The sequence below is a fragment of the Carassius auratus genome, chromosome 7, assembly GCF_003368295.1.
Source record: "Carassius auratus strain Wakin chromosome 7, ASM336829v1, whole genome shotgun sequence".
In the NCBI taxonomy this organism is placed as follows: Eukaryota; Metazoa; Chordata; class Actinopteri; order Cypriniformes; family Cyprinidae; genus Carassius; species Carassius auratus.
Genome location: NC_039249.1, coordinates 16,548,736 through 16,565,321, shown reverse-complemented (window position 1 = coordinate 16,565,321; position 16,586 = coordinate 16,548,736). Strand labels below are relative to the sequence as shown.

Sequence of the window (16,586 nt, the reverse complement as noted above, 5' to 3'; positions counted from 1 at the left end):
AATTCAGAAATACACACACAATTTAGAAATGCAAACAACATTTACAAATGCACTCAAGATTCACAAATGCACAGGACAAGATTCAGAAATGTATTTCTGATGCACACACACATATATCTTGATTTACAAACTGCTTGCGGTCTGTGAACTTCACTGCATTTGTGTGTGAATTTTGAGACTCCCCTGACTTGGCTCAACACACAAATGCCTTTTTTTAAACAGGGAATGATCTGCAACCAATCAGATATCTCCCTTGTTTTAGCCAATCACAAGAATGCACCCCACGTGGGGGATTGTTTACTTATAAGCCAATCAGCGAACGACTCACTTTCCTCACGCAGCGAACGACTCACTTTCCTCAGCGAACAACTCACTTACCTCACGCAGCCGGCGACTCACTTTGCGCAGCCAGCGACCCACTTTGCGCAGCCAGCGACCCACTTTGCGCAGCGAACGACTCACTTTCCTCACGAGTCACGCAGCGAACGACTCACTTTCCTCACCCAGCGAGCGACTCACTTTCCTCAGCGAACGATTCACTTTCCTCACGAGTCACGCAGCGAACGACTCACTTTCCTCACCCAGCGAGCGACTCACTTTCCTCAGCGAACGATTCACTTTCCTCAAGCAGCGAAGTTGAGCGAACGATTCACTTTCCTCACGCAGCGATCAACTCACTTTCCTAAGCGAACGACAGCCGGAGACCCACTTTTCGCAGACAGAGAGTCACTTTCCTCTCGCAGTGGACCACTGACTCTCTCTTCATGTAGGGACTGAATATTATAATTAAAGTGACTTCTATATTGCATCCAAAAGAATATTTAGATATATTTAAATATTCAAAAAGGTTTAAACATTTTTTTTTTTTTACTTTCATTAAAATATTTCAATAAAATGAAATAATTGCCTATTGCAAATTTATGAATCCATGGTTAACTTTTTTTCTGCAGTCACTGGGCTGTATTGAGACATTTTTAAATTTATATTTAGTAAAAAATAATAAAAAATAAACCTGAATTGTAATCTAAACATCTGTATTTTCATACAATTTAATACAATTGCTGTGTGAACACGTTCATGTGATTGGCTTATAAGTAAACAATCCCCCCACATGGGGTGCATTCTTGTGATTGGCTAAAAGAAGGGTGATATCTGATTGGTTGCTGATCATTCCCTGTTTAAAAAAAAGCATTTGTGTGTCGAGCCAAGTCAGGGGAGTCTCAAAATTCACACACAAATGCAGTGAAGTTCACAGACCGCAAGCAGTTTATAAATCAAGATATGTGTGTGTGTGTGCATCAGAAATACATTTCTGAATCTTGTCCTGTGCATTTGTGAATCTTGAGTGCATTTGTAAATGTTGTTTGCATTTCTAAATTGTGTGTGTATTTCTGATTTTTGTGTGCATTTCTGAATTTTGTATGCATTTGTGAATCTTCTGTGCTTTTTAAATTTTGTGTGTGCATTTGTGAATTTTGTGCGCATTTGTGCATCTTGTGTGTGTATTTATGAATCCTGTGTGTGCATCTATGAATCCTGTGTGTGCATATGTGAATCCTGTGTGTGCATATGTGAATGTAGTGTGTGCATTTATCTTTATTGAGACTCTTCTGGCTCCATAGTAGTAAGTTCATGTCTGACAGTTGCTGCCCCACGCAGCTGTTAAATCGTGACAAGGCTCTCCACGAGGGAGTTACCACATGGAGGTCAGCAGCACCTGTCGGGAACATTCCTGCTAATGTGGCTAATGAATGCCATTAAATACCCAAGTAATTATTCCCATACATATAAACATCTCCAATATATGATACTACTACTGTTGTTGTTTTTTTATTCTTTTCTTTAGTGTTACATGTAAGAGACTGCATCTTGTAGAATGACTGGTTCTACTGTTTGTGCTGCACAAGCTTATGTTGGTATCGTTGGTAATTTTGCAGTTATTATGATACACTTTTCAGTATTCTTAGACAGAGCTGGACTTTCTTTTTGAGATGACTTTGCACAGGAATTGTTTGAGGAAGGGCTGCTGGTGATCAGAGATTGATTTGACTGTGACGAGAGTTTTATCAAGTTTGGCAGTAAAATGGGTGACTCTGCAGGAGGCAGGATGAGTCCCACTGTAACAGTCCAAAACTGACAAACAGTTCACAAAGAAAACAGGAAATGGCCACAAGCACTTTCTTCTGCCATATGGTAGACTCTTTAAAGGCCATATCATGAAAATCTAATTATTCTTGATCTTTTGAAATAAAAGGCAACTCGGATCCCTTTCCAATCCAAAAAGACAATTTTAGTGAGACCAAATTAAATAAAAATGTCTTGCATACATTTGAAATGTCCATGATGTGCACACATGAAAAGGTATAGTTATCTGAAAATTATTTCCTCACTATCATTAGGTTCCAACCCATAAGACTATTGTTCATTATTGGAGAACAGATAAAGATACTTTTTAATATTCATTCATCACTTTTGTCCATGCCTTGAAAGTCCACACAATCCAAAACTTTGATGCTTCGAAAAGCTCCAAATGAATTGAGTGGTTTAATATAAAAGTCTTCTGAAGAAACATGCTTTAGATGATGAAGAGGTTTAATTTAGGTCTTATTTCACATATATTCATCAATGCATATCACATCTCAGCATCTAATAGAGTTAACACTGGATACACTGATAATTAGTTTTTTTTTTTTTTTTTTTTTTTTTTTTTTTTTTTTTTTTTTTTTTGCTCGTTCTTTGGTTTTGACCAAAACGAGGGATAGACCAGAATGAAAATTCTGGATGCAATTGGCCGAAAATCAAATCCGAATTTTTTCCCTTTTTTTTTTTTTCTAACTCGATAAATTTTAATTATATTAAATAAAAAAGTAATACAACGCAACTGGACAGAATTTATATTAATATTGGTAACGCTTCACAATAAGCTTCATTTAATATAATTAGTTATAATTATATAGTTAACTACTCTAGTTAGCTTAACATGAACTGAATGAACAATACTTCTGCATTTATTAGTCTTAGTTACTGTTCATTTTAACATTTACTAATTCATTATTAAAATCAACTGTTGTGCTTGTTAACAGTTAAAGTCATATGATATTGCCAAAAAAAATATTATTTTGTGTATTTGGTTTAATGAAATGTTTATGCAGTTGAACATTTCTTTTTTTTTTTTTCTCCTCTATGCCCTGGTTTTCTGAAACGCATCTTTTTACAAAGTTTATTGGTCTGAAAAGCGAGGTGTTATCTGATTGGCCAGCTATCCAGTTTGTTGTGATTGGCTGAATGCTTCAAGCATGTGACTGAAATATTACGCCCCTCACAATACTGTGATGCCATCTTCTTGCACAATGAGACAAAAACAATAACGCCCATTAAATTTGTTGCATCCAGTGGGGTCATAATTGCAGATTATAATGACTTGTACTGTCTTTATATGCGTTGTTGCATTACATCGCGTAAACATGAGGTGAGGTGCCCTTGATCAAGGCACCGAACCCCCAACTGCTCCACGGGCGCCACAGCATAAATAGCTGCCCACTGCTCCGGGTGTGTGTTCACTGCTGTGTGTGTGTGTGTGTGTGTGTTCACTGCTGTGTGTGTGTGTGTGTGTGTTCACTGCTGTGTGTGTGCACTTTGGATGGGTTAAAAGCAGAGCACGAATTCTGAGTATGGGTCACCATACTTGGCCGTATGTCATCACTTTCACTTCATAAAACCATGTCTGCATTGGTGTTTGGAGAAACAACAAAAAACAAGCGCTACTCTAAACTGCACAAAACTAGCATTTGAATCATCAGTTGCAAATTCTTTAAATATGATAAATGTACTTACAGTCTGTGAGTCAGAACAGCCGGCATTGTAGTTACTCTCCTAGGATCATAAAATGGTCCTTCATAAAATGTGCTGCACACAGCTGAATATTTGGGTTTGACTGTTCTGGAACAGTGTTATAAATACAAATTAACCACTGATTTCTAGTTGCCGATCCAGCAATCCACAGCACAAAGTTAATGTATTTTCTCAGTCAAGTATAGGTCTCTGCAGGAAAGTAATGGGAGTTACCAGATCAGGGTGTTTTTACACAATGATACCTGATTGGTTGACGTCATATTTAATACATTTCCATTAACTAGGGCTGTACGATATGGCAAATATCTTTTTTTTTTTTCTTTTTTTTTTTTTTTATTAGTTATCCACAACATGATTCAAGTAACTTTCTTTAACCCTCTAGCTATGGAAAATTCTATTCCAGGTGCACTAAACATTCAATTGTCAACATGATAAATGTTAAAATGTTAGCAGAAAAGATGCATTAACTACAACTACATCTTGTACAAAGTCATATTATTTGTTCGGAAATAATGTGGAAAATGCTTTAAAATTATCAAAAGTCAAGGTATTTCAAAATGTTTGAAGGTATAACACCAGTAGACTATCTATAAATGTTCTGTAAAAACAGTAAACGGCAGCTTTTATCCTGTCACTATGATGCAAACATGAAATATCAGACATATAGTAGTGGATCTTTACAGTTTTGTTTTTAATTTGATTGCGCTGCTTTTCCATAGTATTTTCTGTGTAAATATTTGACTTGTGCTTGCATCACTTGCAGTGCCTCTTGCATATTGTGGCATATCAAAGTGTCTAATTCTAATGATTAATACTTCTATTCAAAATCGTAATTCCTCGATTTCTTAAAAATATTTAATTCAAATTAATAAAAAAAAATGTGTATATATATATATATATATATATATATATATATATATATATATATATATATATATATATATATATATATATATATATATACACACATGCACATATACACATACACACACACACACATATATATATATATATATATATATATATATATATATATATATATATATATATATATATATATATATATATATATACATACATACACACCCACACACACAAACACACGCTCACAGGTGCATTTCAATAAGTAAGAATGTCGTGGAAAGGTTAATTTCAATAATTCAACTCAAATTGTGAAGCTTGTGTATTAAAGGTCCCGTTCTTCGTGATGATCCCATGTTTTAAACTTTAGTTAGTGTGTAATGTTGCTGTTAGAGTATAAATAATGTGTCTGTAAAATTCTAAAGCTCAAAGTTCAATGCCAAGTGAGATATTTTATCTAACAGAATTTGCCTACATCTAACGATTGGTCTTGTTGTTGAAGGAAGTTGCGTTTGTAGTAGTGGTGGAAATTATGATTCTTTCTAGTGATTCGTTCATTTTCAGTTCGTTCACCAAAATGATTCGTTCAGAATTGTTCACTGATTCGTTCAGTGACCATTTCTTCGTATTACACAAAATAAGCCAGCAGATGGCAAAAAAAAAGTGTATTATGTTGTTATGTCTTAAGTCAACGAACGTATTCACTTGTTGCAAAAACTGATCTGGCTTTATTAAAATGTGTGTATAATCGCATTCAAAATATAAAGTCTAATTAAGTTGTTCAGATGAACAAAGCACAAGGTTTTCTTGCCTAAATAGCATTTTAATTGTTTGGTCAGACAGTTTGTATATTATATATTCACATTCATCAATCGTGGATTAAACGTGGAGTTGCTAAATATCAAAACAAGCGTATGTGCACAGTACAGTACCTATAACTGCGCTTTGCATTTTTGCGAGATTGACATGCTAAATGGCAGACTGACCCGGTTTACTCTCATTCATTTCGTTCACAAACGAGATAAGCTATGTACCAGTTCATTTCATTCACGAACGACATGTATCCGTTCATTCAGCTCGTTCACGAATGACATGTGTGCCAGTTCAGTCATTTCATTTACGAACGAGATTTACTAAATCATTCAACTCGTGCACGAACGACATGTGCTTTGCCGATTGAGAAACGTGATTGGTAAACGGTTTGCCAGAATATACCCTGACCATCAGGTCAGTCATTTCATTCACGAACGAGATGTATCATTCAACTCGTGCACGAACGACATGTGTGCCAGTTCAGTCATTTCATTCACGAACGATATGTATCAGCTCATTCAACTCATTCACGAACGACATGGGTACCAGTTCAGTCATTTCGTTCACGAACGATAAGATCTCTAGATCTAGTTCAGACTCATATGAAACTCGTTCATTGAAGGGCGTATTCGTTCACTACATTCAACAAATCAAATACTCTGTCACATCTCATACTCGAAGGCTATTGGCTCGAGGTTGAGTAATTCTTTGACAGGATGAAACAGTTGTTACCCGGTTCACTGAGCTGCGCATGCGCTGCTTATAGCGCCGCGCTGCTGTGGAGGGAGGAACTTCACTGAACGAGAAATATGAGTCAGTGGATTACGTGAACGAGAACGATTCGTTCACCTAAAAGATTCGTTCAAAAAGAACGATTCGTTCACGAACGACACATCACTAGTTTGTAGAGTGTGTTTGTCGCCATGTCGTTGAAACGCTGTTATTTTCATCTCTGAGTCCAATCATCTTTGTTTGGGCTTCCCAGGTACGCTGTGCTTAGAGATCAATGGTTACAATTTATGTTTAACTTGGTTTCCGAAAATTATAATCCACATGTAAAACTATGTGCAGCACATTTTGCTGAGGTCAGCTTCCTCATTCTCAATCAGTTTAATGCCGGATTCACACAAAGATTATTCTGAAAAGATGAAGAAGTTCTCTCTTTGTCTGGAGAAGGCATTGTTTATGGACCACAACTGCTAAGTGTATTTTATTAAGTTGGTGCGTTTAACAGTTTCTGTAACTTATTACACAAAGGGCAACGCTGTTTAGCTTCACTAACTAGATGGTAGGGCTGTGCAAAATATCGAATGCGATTTTCATGCGCATCTCGTCAGTAAAGGCGCTCCTGTGATTAGAAGTACATCTACAGCACGTGCGTTCAGATCAGGATTGCCAGGTTTTCAAAACAAAATCTGCCCACTTGCTCCACAAAACTAGCCCAATCATGTTTCCAGGAGGGCAACGTGCTCTAAGCTGCTGTCGAAACACAACACGGGAACCGCTGGCACAATCAGAACTTATGTATTTCTGAAGGAGGGACTTTATAGAACAAGGAAGTCATTAGCCCGTTTTTATGACAGTGAAAACAGCAGTATACAAATAAGTGAATTGTGTGAAAAATACGTTTTTTTTGTTTGTTTGTTTTACAAGCGAAACATGAACACATGTTATATTGCACACTGTAAACACAATCAAAGCTTCAAAAACCACAAAAAATGTGACCTTTAAATAAATTAAATGCACACAGACTGAAGTAGTTAAAGTCTTTGGTTCTTTTAATTGAGATTATTTTGGCTCACATTTAACAAAAACAAGTTTTTTTGTCACAAGTTTCGGAAAGTTTTTTTCGAGTATGGCTCTGTGTGACGTTAGATGGAGCGGAATTTCCTTATATGGGTCCTGAGGGCACGTCTGCTGGAAGAGCACGCGCTCCCGTATAGCAGAGCACTGAGAGGCTGAGCACAGACATTCACTGATCAGAGCGAGAGCGTCGCGAAATGTCACAAAAGAAGTGTGTCTTTGGTTGCCAGGGCAAGACAACCCTGCACAGATTACCAAAGAAAAAACAGCATTAAGGGACCAGTGGATGGAGTTTATTTTTACAGAGCATCAAAGGAGTTGTGCAAGTGTTTGTGTTCCCTGCATTTTGAAGATGCTTGTTTTACAAACAAGGCCCAGTTTGACGATGGATTTGCGTATCGTTTATTTCTTAAGGATGATGCAATCCCAATGAAAAAGGGTCACGATTGTGTGTTGGAACCGCAGGCGGTGAGTAAAACTGCTTAAAATATCTCTGCCTCCTTGTTAGTGCGTCCGCCTCCCATCGGAGAGCCGGGTTCGAGCCCCGCTCGGAGCGAGTCGTTGCTGCTGCTGCTTTCGTTCAGTTTCAGCCTCTGGATCTGATTCTGGATCATGAATAAACGGCTGAATCTGACTGTTAGCCATGGTTTATTTTGGATGATGTTTTTTTCCTCAAGGTAATGTCAGAGCCGTTAAATATGTTTTTCAACGGCTCTGGGTAATGTCACAGCTTCCAAACGCTCTCAACGCAAAAGCCTACTGGCGCTCGTGATTCTTAAGCTCTGCCCACACGCCACGCCTCCAGTCGGTCGTGTTTTCCCGGGAAAAATCGGTACAGACTATCTTTCTCTTATGAATATAATAAAACTAAAGACTTTTTGGAGTTATGAAGGATGCAGTACTACTCTATAGGTACTCAAGATTAACAGGATATTGAGTGAAAACGAGCATTTCACCCCCCCTTTAAGTGTTAAGTATTTAATTTATTTCTTGGTAAATGGGTACAGTGACTTTGGTTTTCAAAAAACACAATGAATCAACACCAGCAGATGACATTGCACCCCAGATCATCACCAATTGTGGAAACTGGACTCTCATCTGAAAAGAGGACTTTGGACCACTGGGCAACGGTCCAGTTCTTCTCCTTAGTCTTTAATGTTGTCCATAGTGTTTTTTTTATTTTTATTTTAGTTTTTTAAAGTATCGATTCAGGCACCATTTAGGCACTGGTACCATTTTAAAAATATCGATATGGCACCGGTATCATTAAAAACACAATCAATACCCAGCCCTATGTTAAATACAAATTCAGTCATCGTTAAAATATTTTATGACATTGCATCCATATGCTACTTGACTAAAAAGATATAATGTGTAGATTACACTAACATTAGGTTGCTTTTAGCCATACCCTGAAGTTGGTTCACTCTCCGGATATGAAACCAAGTAAGTAAAACATTAAATCAACACAATAAAATGCTGCATCCCATGTCTAGTTAGGCTACACATAATACTTTGCTGGTGTAGAGAAAGGTAATATTTCTAAATGTGTAGCAAAAAATGCACCAGTATAGAGACCCTTCAGATTTACTGCCTGTGCTCTTCATCACCTTTCTAAACCTGAATAAGTCTCTAAAGAACAGTGCTCTGCCTTAACTAAAGATATTTTATTTGAGATAAAAACAATATAAACATACTAACCTGCAAGTGTAACTAGACAACAAAATGAAATGGAGCATTTATGATATGAATGCTTTAATGTAAAGATTACAAATAAATAAGTAATTATTCAGATACTTAACTAACTTTACATCATGGTAAAAATGGTGCATGTGAAACGTCCAGTATGTGCGTGTGCTATTCAGGACAAAAGAATTAATGGAGGGTTAATGCATTTTTCTACCATTGATTCCTCTAAGCTGCTCTGGATCTTGGCAAAGATGCTTGCTGTATTTTTAAATGCTTCTGGCATCTAATGCCCTGCGTATCACAGAAATCATATGCTCTCAAGGCAGTGAAGTGAACCAGACCTCGGGTTTTTTTTTTTTTTTTTTAACAAAGTCTTTTCTACGCTTTGAAAATATTAGTTCCAATAGAACTGTTGCTGTTTTAATTTCTGCCGTTTTGTTTTGGACATTAAGTGAGCTGTGCCTGTTATGGATGCGCGGTATACCGGTACTGCAAAAATACCGGTATAAATTATATTTTTTAAATGGTACAATATAATAATTGTGCTCAATTCGGTATTTGATGCGCTGCCCTTTCGAAGTTCACTGCTAGGCGGCAATGTGCTACCCAAACAGATCCGAGTCACTTGAATCTGGCAAAAACTGAAAACGGAGAAACAAGTTGGATCAAAGTGATCAAGTTAATTCTACATGCCCGCAATTAATAAAGAAGGCAGTAGGAGTGAAATATGGCATTACTTGGCCTTCAGAGGTATTGAAAAGGTGAAGCTACAGACGTGAATGCACCACTATGCAAACGCTGTTTGAAATCATGTGTCTCAACGGGAGGCAACGCTTCTAAGCATTTGTCTCTAGCTCATCCTGACTTATTCAAGGAGTTCAGAGATCGACAGGTGAGTCCATCATTCAACTAATTTAATTTTATTCACAACACTGATCAGCGCACATAGCCTACTTATAAGATACGGTAAACAGGAAAGCTCAAATAATCTCGCATGACACGCTGGAACCAATAAATGAAGTTTAGGTCTCATAATTTTTGCACTTTCAAACAATAATATATTAATTGAATTTGAATAAATAAAGAGATTAGTAATATAAATTTTAGTACTAGTGATACTAAAATAAATGTCATATTACTATTACTGCCGCTGTGGCAACCCCTAGAGGAATCAGCCAAGAGAGAGAGTAATAGTACTAATATGAATATCACTAATATTAATGTTAGAATAACACCTTACACTTAAGCTACATTTGTAAACATTCATTTGGTAACCTGACCTAACAGTATTATAACATGTATTAACCTAGATCAATCAGTAATTAAACTAATACTAGTTTAGCATGTTAATATTACTTTATGGAATGCATTTAACCTACTGTGTGTTCCCTGGCTTGTCTGTAGTTTTTTTTTTGTGTGTGTGAACAGTTTTATACTTTTGGTTTGTACATTTGGTGCAGCAGAGTTTCAAGCTGTGTTTTTTTTTTTTTTTTTTTTTTTTTTTTAATGAAATTGTTTCAATTCATTAAACTTTTGAGGCTGGTTATTAGTCACCTGTGGTATCGATTTAGTATCGATACCGAGGTATTAGATTATGGTATCGTACCGAAGCCAAAATTGTGGTATTGAGCCATCCTTAGCGCCTGTAGTAGGTTGCCAGTTTTTGACCCTTGGCATTCTGAACTGCTGGCACAACATGTTGCTCTTATCAGGATGTAGTAATAAAAGTTTATATTTTTGTTGTCATGCAGAGAGAAATGAGATTGAGGTTCCACATAATGACTGACTGATAGGTGGTTGGTAAATGTCCACCTATGTTCAGTCAGCTGTGTGTGTGATGTATTCTCAGCTGCTAGGTTGTTCCAGATGCTTCTGTATAACTCCATTTGTCCACAGTGCTGTCTGTCTGTGCCAGTGTTTGAGAGTGAGTTTGTTGTTAGATGAACTGTGCTGACCATATGCTCTGCCCCTCCACCCTCCTCCCCAAAGGCCTATAACACTGCCTTACATAGACAGTCCATGAATAAGCCACACAGTCACTCAGCAGTCATTAAAACATGGCATGGCCTACGGTCTTCTCGGAGCATTCTCTCTATGCTTCCCAGGTCAGAAGACACATCACAGCTGCATGGCATGAGTTTCAAAGGGATGATAAATCATTGACGTGTGCAGCGTTGGACAGTTGCTTTAGAACCAAAAGTTGAGGTGCTGCTAGTAGTAGTTTGTATTTCGGGAGACTTGCCGTAGTTTAGAAATGTTGTCGATTTTCTGGGGAAATTTTAACGTTGAAATTTTTTTCCCTGATTTGCTGTTGTTTTTCTGATGCTACAGCAATACACTCACTCAAATGTGTTGTTGGAAAGTCAGGTTCATTCTAGTAAATTGTTTTGTTCGGATGTGAACGAACACAAAAGATTGAATGATTGAAATCTCTTTGCTGTTTTTAGGATTGGCTGTTTTACATCCTTTTGTTTGTGTTATTAGGGTATGTTCTAGTTTGTATTTAAAAACGTATCACTTCAAGTGTCATTCTGTCACTTCATTTAAAACTCCCTTACTTGTATTATTATAAGGGATTTTTACATTTATGGCATACAAACATGGCTCAGGTTAAATAATTATATCATTGGTTACATTTTAAAAAGTTATTTTAAGTAACTAAAATGTAGCCCCAAATATTCCCTCAAGTTGTTTTTATCTCTTTTATTAATGAGATCCTATTTTGGGCCCATATGGTCCTATGTGCTTATTTATATTTTGATAAGTTGTACAGAATGAGAGTACTCTAAACACCAATGTTATGTTACTACTGTATCAATTATAGTTGCATATCTAGATATATATTTATTTTTTCAATATGAGAAACCTTTTGTGTTTGAGCTTCTACAAACTGATTTCCTTTTAAAGTGAGAACAGCTTCATCCCAGATGATACATAACTATTCATATCATCCAGGAAGTGCGTCTTATTCTCCTACATACGTGTTTTATGTGTGCATGCAGTTTTGTGACATGCAGTTTTGCATGCTGTCTATTGTCAGAAAACGTCTCTCTTGTTCTTTCTTTTTCCCTTTCAGTATGTGTTTACCTGTGTGTATGTGTGTGTCCTGTAATGTTTGGTGTGTTTCTGTAGCGTTTGACAAAGTCACTGGATGGATAGCATCGACGCTGAAGCCCTCTACCTGACCACAGCGCAGCACGGGCAACCTCAATGCGAGCTTTCCCTTCCTGCTGTGGAAGTACCTGCCCTTGGCGGGTAAGAGCACATACACTTCATGTCTTTTTACCCGGGGGATGAGGTTTCCCTCCACCTGCAGGTTTTCCCTCAGAGGGAAACATCTTTCAAGCAGCTTAATTTTGAAGCTGAAACTTCCTCTTTCTTTATTGCTCCTTTTTCTGAATAGTAACCATACCTGCAGTGTGCAGCCCACCAGATGTCACCGCATGGCTAGCGATGATGTCATGGCCTGTTTGAATGTCTTATAGGCCATGGAGGAAGAAATAAAATGTATTAATTGCTGAGATATTAGCTCTCTCTTTTAGAAGGGTATTTTATATATTTACACGCACACGCACACACACACACACACACACACACACACACACACACACACATATATATATAATTTATGTGCATTTATTTCTTAATGAACCAGCCTATTATAAACTACTTCATTTGTATTTTTTGTAATTAATGTGTTGATAGAATGTTATTTGTTACGTAGTCTATTGTCTATAGTGTATTGTTAGTCTGTTGCTGTTTTTGCTCTAAACCAACCAAACAGTGGACCTCAGCTTGCCTGTGGCTTGTTTTGTTTATCATCTTTGACTGCGAGCTTATAACACGACCCTTGTCGCATGACCCCGATCGGCCTGTTTCTCCCTCACTTCCGTCACCCTTCCATGCTGGAGTAGTGTGCAGCCCGGGGCCCGCTGCTGGAACCCAATTGTGTCCTGGGGCACTTCAGCTCAGGGATTACAAGAGAGCTGCCTGTCCCCATTCATTCCTGTCGCTCACTCACGCTTATCAGCATCAATCTGACACTGCACTCAGTTCTGCTTTGCTAAGAGAAAAACTCACAAAAAAAGTCCCCCTCCATCAGCACTTTTCTTTGTGGGAGCAGGGGTGCAGCTTTCAGTGGCCTGTTGGGCCCATCCTAATCCTCAGTCCCAGCCCAGTGACCAGATCTATGGCCTGTGTTTGTCATCCAGCACAGTGCCGAGCCACATCGTTGTCTCTCTGCTCCATGTCGATTTGAGTTTTGTGGGGTCTGATCAGCCCCTATGAGGTGTACGCTTCCCTTTCTGATCCAGCTGTTCCCATGTCACTTATGACTGAACTTGAGAGGCGTACTTGACGGATAGTCGCTGTGTGGCTGTTTAAGTGAGAGAGAGTCTGTTTTTGTGGATTCTGTCAGTGTTCACTTGAGACTTACTGACTAGTGAAGTGCTGAAGAAAATGGCCTCCTTTAAGCTGGATTTCCTGCCAGAGATGATGGTGGACCATTGCAGTTTGAGTTCCAGCTCCGTGTGAGTACAGACTTGACTGTTAGCTTGGCAGAACTTGATTTGGGTTACGTACTAATACCTTAAATTCTCCTTTGATTGATGGTCACTGTATTAGGGTGGAATGTTCTGTGTTTTTAATAGTACATTTTATTAATCTGTGGTTTGAGTGATTAACTGGTTTGTTTACTTTTTATTTGGAGCTGAGAGTAGCTATTTTTAATGTCAGGGAGTATTCTGTGGTAATGGGTTCGTTCAGGAGATGACTGTTAATGCTCATTAGAAGCCTGCTAGTACATGTTTACAACATAATTCTGCAAATGTGTTGTTTTCCACTAGAAGGATGTTTTGGCATTCATATTTTATTCACCAGCACAGTCTCCTTACATAAAGCATTTCATAATTGTTGCTCTGCTGCCTAGTCTAAAATGGAAAGTGTAACCCTAGTTTCACTTCTTGCTGGAGCATCTTGAGTGGCTGATATTATTTATAGCTTTACATGTGAAATGCAAGGGTTCATTCTTTGCCATTTTAGGGTTCTTCAGTAACGTGTTTCAGTTTTTATTTATTTTTTTATTAAAGATATTAGGGTTGTTTGTTTGGAGGTTTTACAACCTCAAAGGGAACATTTTTGGCAAGAAACGGCTGAATTGGCCATGGAAAATTGTCTTCTCTGACCTGTTTATATGTTGTTTGCTGTGTAAGGAGGACTTCATATTGAAGGCAGCATGTATGAGGTATTCATGTTAATTTGGGGTTATAGGATAAAGATGACTATCATTTAGGACTGGGTATCATTCAAAAATGTTATACTTTAACAAGATTACATTACCTCCTAAAACTTTGGTTTTATTTTTCATTTTTACAGACTCAGACTCAAAGAGTCGAAACGAAAAAGCACAATGGAATTAGATGAAATCTAAAATAGTTTCGCCCCGGTGAACACCCAGTTATCCTCTGTCCCTGATTAGATGATCTTCTGGAGAATCGGTGTTATCTGCTTGTCTGAACAAGTCATGGTTGCTGGAAAATCGACAGAATAGAAGGTTTTATTAGCTCTGCTGTCCTCGAATCGATAAACGCCATTAATCTGGCTTTCAGCTGCTGGCTAATGCTGCTCTTTGTCAGCAGCACAATGCTGTGTTTATCTTAAAGTGGTCTGTCACTCCACTGAGCAGCAGCTGCTAAAGAGAGTGATGAAGCAGTGCTTCAGGCCTGTCAGTGACGTCCCTGTCATGTCATGCTCCACTTTGTCAAGAAGCACTGTGTGAAGATGTTCTTTTAATTTATTCTCATCACAGTCATTGCTTTATTCTTTTAGTTATCTGACCTTTTCCTCTCTTTTCATTGTCTAGTTTTTGTGGTTTATTGATTGAAATTTGAATGAAACTCACCCCATCTATTTTCTAAATGCATCATAGATCATATGAACATTTTTTTTCAATAATCTGTTGCATGCCACGATACAGAACAAAAGATCTGTTGCTATTTCTGTTTCATCAATTTTAAATTCAGTTAGTAGTAAGCTATTAGTTCATGAAAAATGTTTCTGTTATTTCTCACCTCAGAAAATCTTGTGTATGACCTGAGAAAACCATTCATGACTATTCATAGAAGTTTAAGTAGGGATTTTACTGTTCGATCTTCACATAGTGCTGAATTTATAATGCAGTGAATGCTTTAGCACCCTGTTTTCTTCTCTAATCACTAGCATCCACCTTATTTTTTAACTAAAGTGGATGTGGCTGTTTGTAAATTGAATGTGTGTGGCTTCCATTGTCATAGGCTTTCAGTTATGTTAAACTATACAAAACGGCTTGTTATGCTGCTTGACATTGCAATTTCTTGTTTGTTATAACTGGATTGTAGTGCAGATAGTTTAGGGTTTACTGCACTGCTATTCTTCTAATGATTGACCTATAATGCCTAATGAATTGGAGGTCTCTCATTCACAGAAGATAGCTTAGTTATGCATTTGCATATTTCATGGCAAATAAGATGTACACAATTGTTTAAATGATTATTTTGCATCATTTTAACCTGCCAAACATCCAGTCAATCAGCGTGAGCAATATACTGTTAGTCTAACACCGGAGCACTGTTCGTAAATGAAGCTAGTTGTAATTGTAGTGTTTTCATTCTTGGGAATGATACGAGATTGCTGTGTGCATCCCTTTATTTGCTGTGTTTAGGTTTTATCTGTCAGAGAGACTGGAGACATTGAGGGTCATGTCCTTAAGACTCATTAAACAGGCATGTATGTATATATTTTTTTGTAGAACCAAGAAGATGAATGGGTCTCTGGACCACCCAGACCAGCCCGACATTGATGCTATAAAGATGTTTGTGGGTCAGATCCCCCGGACGTGGTCAGAGGATCAGCTGCGTGAGCTGTTTGAACCCTATGGTGCAGTTTATGAAATCAATGTTCTTCGGGACAGGAGTCAGAACCCCCCACAGAGTAAAGGTACTTGACAGTCAGTACACTGCAGATTGAGAGATTTTCTGCCAGTCACTCTTATAACTTATAGTCTGTTCCAAAACCTAGTGAGCACACACACACACACGCAGAGCTGCATAAAAACAAGTTGTCTCAGATGGCAGCCTAATTAAGTAGCCTGATTTTTGGAACGCTCCTTACATTAGAAACGTGCCAACGATTTCTTAAAGTTCTGCTCACTAGGATTTGGAATGGAGTTCTAGAAATTGGTCTCAGTGGAAATGTCATCTTGGACTTGGTTCACAGACCATTTATTGCATTTGCAGGTTGTTGTTTTGTCACATATTACAGCCGTAAATCTGCATTAGAAGCACAAAATGCCCTTCACAACATGAAGATTCTTCCAGGGGTGAGAAAAGGATCTACCTTTTTTTTAAATATATATATATATATATTATCAATAATACATTAATCCTCATGCGTGTTGTCAGATAAGCAGGCCTTCTACCATTTAATGCATCGAATCTCCACACGTATTGACATGCTTTTATAAAAGCTTTTTCAGTACACCCAGTGGAGCTGTTAAAGCTTTTCAGATTTCTCATGGAGGCTGGAAATGTCAG

At 37.7% G+C, this 16,586-nt stretch overlaps 1 protein-coding gene across 9 annotated transcripts in view; it reads left to right on the top strand.

Annotated features, from left to right (window-relative positions):
- The window catches only part of LOC113106078 (CUGBP Elav-like family member 1), a 32,302-nt gene that overhangs the window by 4,330 nt on the left and 11,386 nt on the right, over window positions 1–16,586 (top strand). For 5 of the 9 annotated variants that reach the window (XM_026267649.1, XM_026267646.1, XM_026267648.1 and 2 more), the window contains exons 3-5: window positions 12,151–12,273; window positions 15,803–15,990; window positions 16,290–16,372. In XM_026267649.1, coding sequence (XP_026123434.1) covers window positions 12,170–12,273; window positions 15,803–15,990; window positions 16,290–16,372 — 375 coding nt within the window. In that variant the 5' untranslated portion in view covers window positions 12,151–12,169. Of the gene's footprint in view, window positions 1–12,150; window positions 12,274–13,065; window positions 13,548–15,802; window positions 15,991–16,289; window positions 16,373–16,586 lie in introns of those variants that run through there. The other 4 variants (XM_026267650.1, XM_026267647.1, XM_026267651.1 and 1 more) reach the window with 4 other exon arrangements.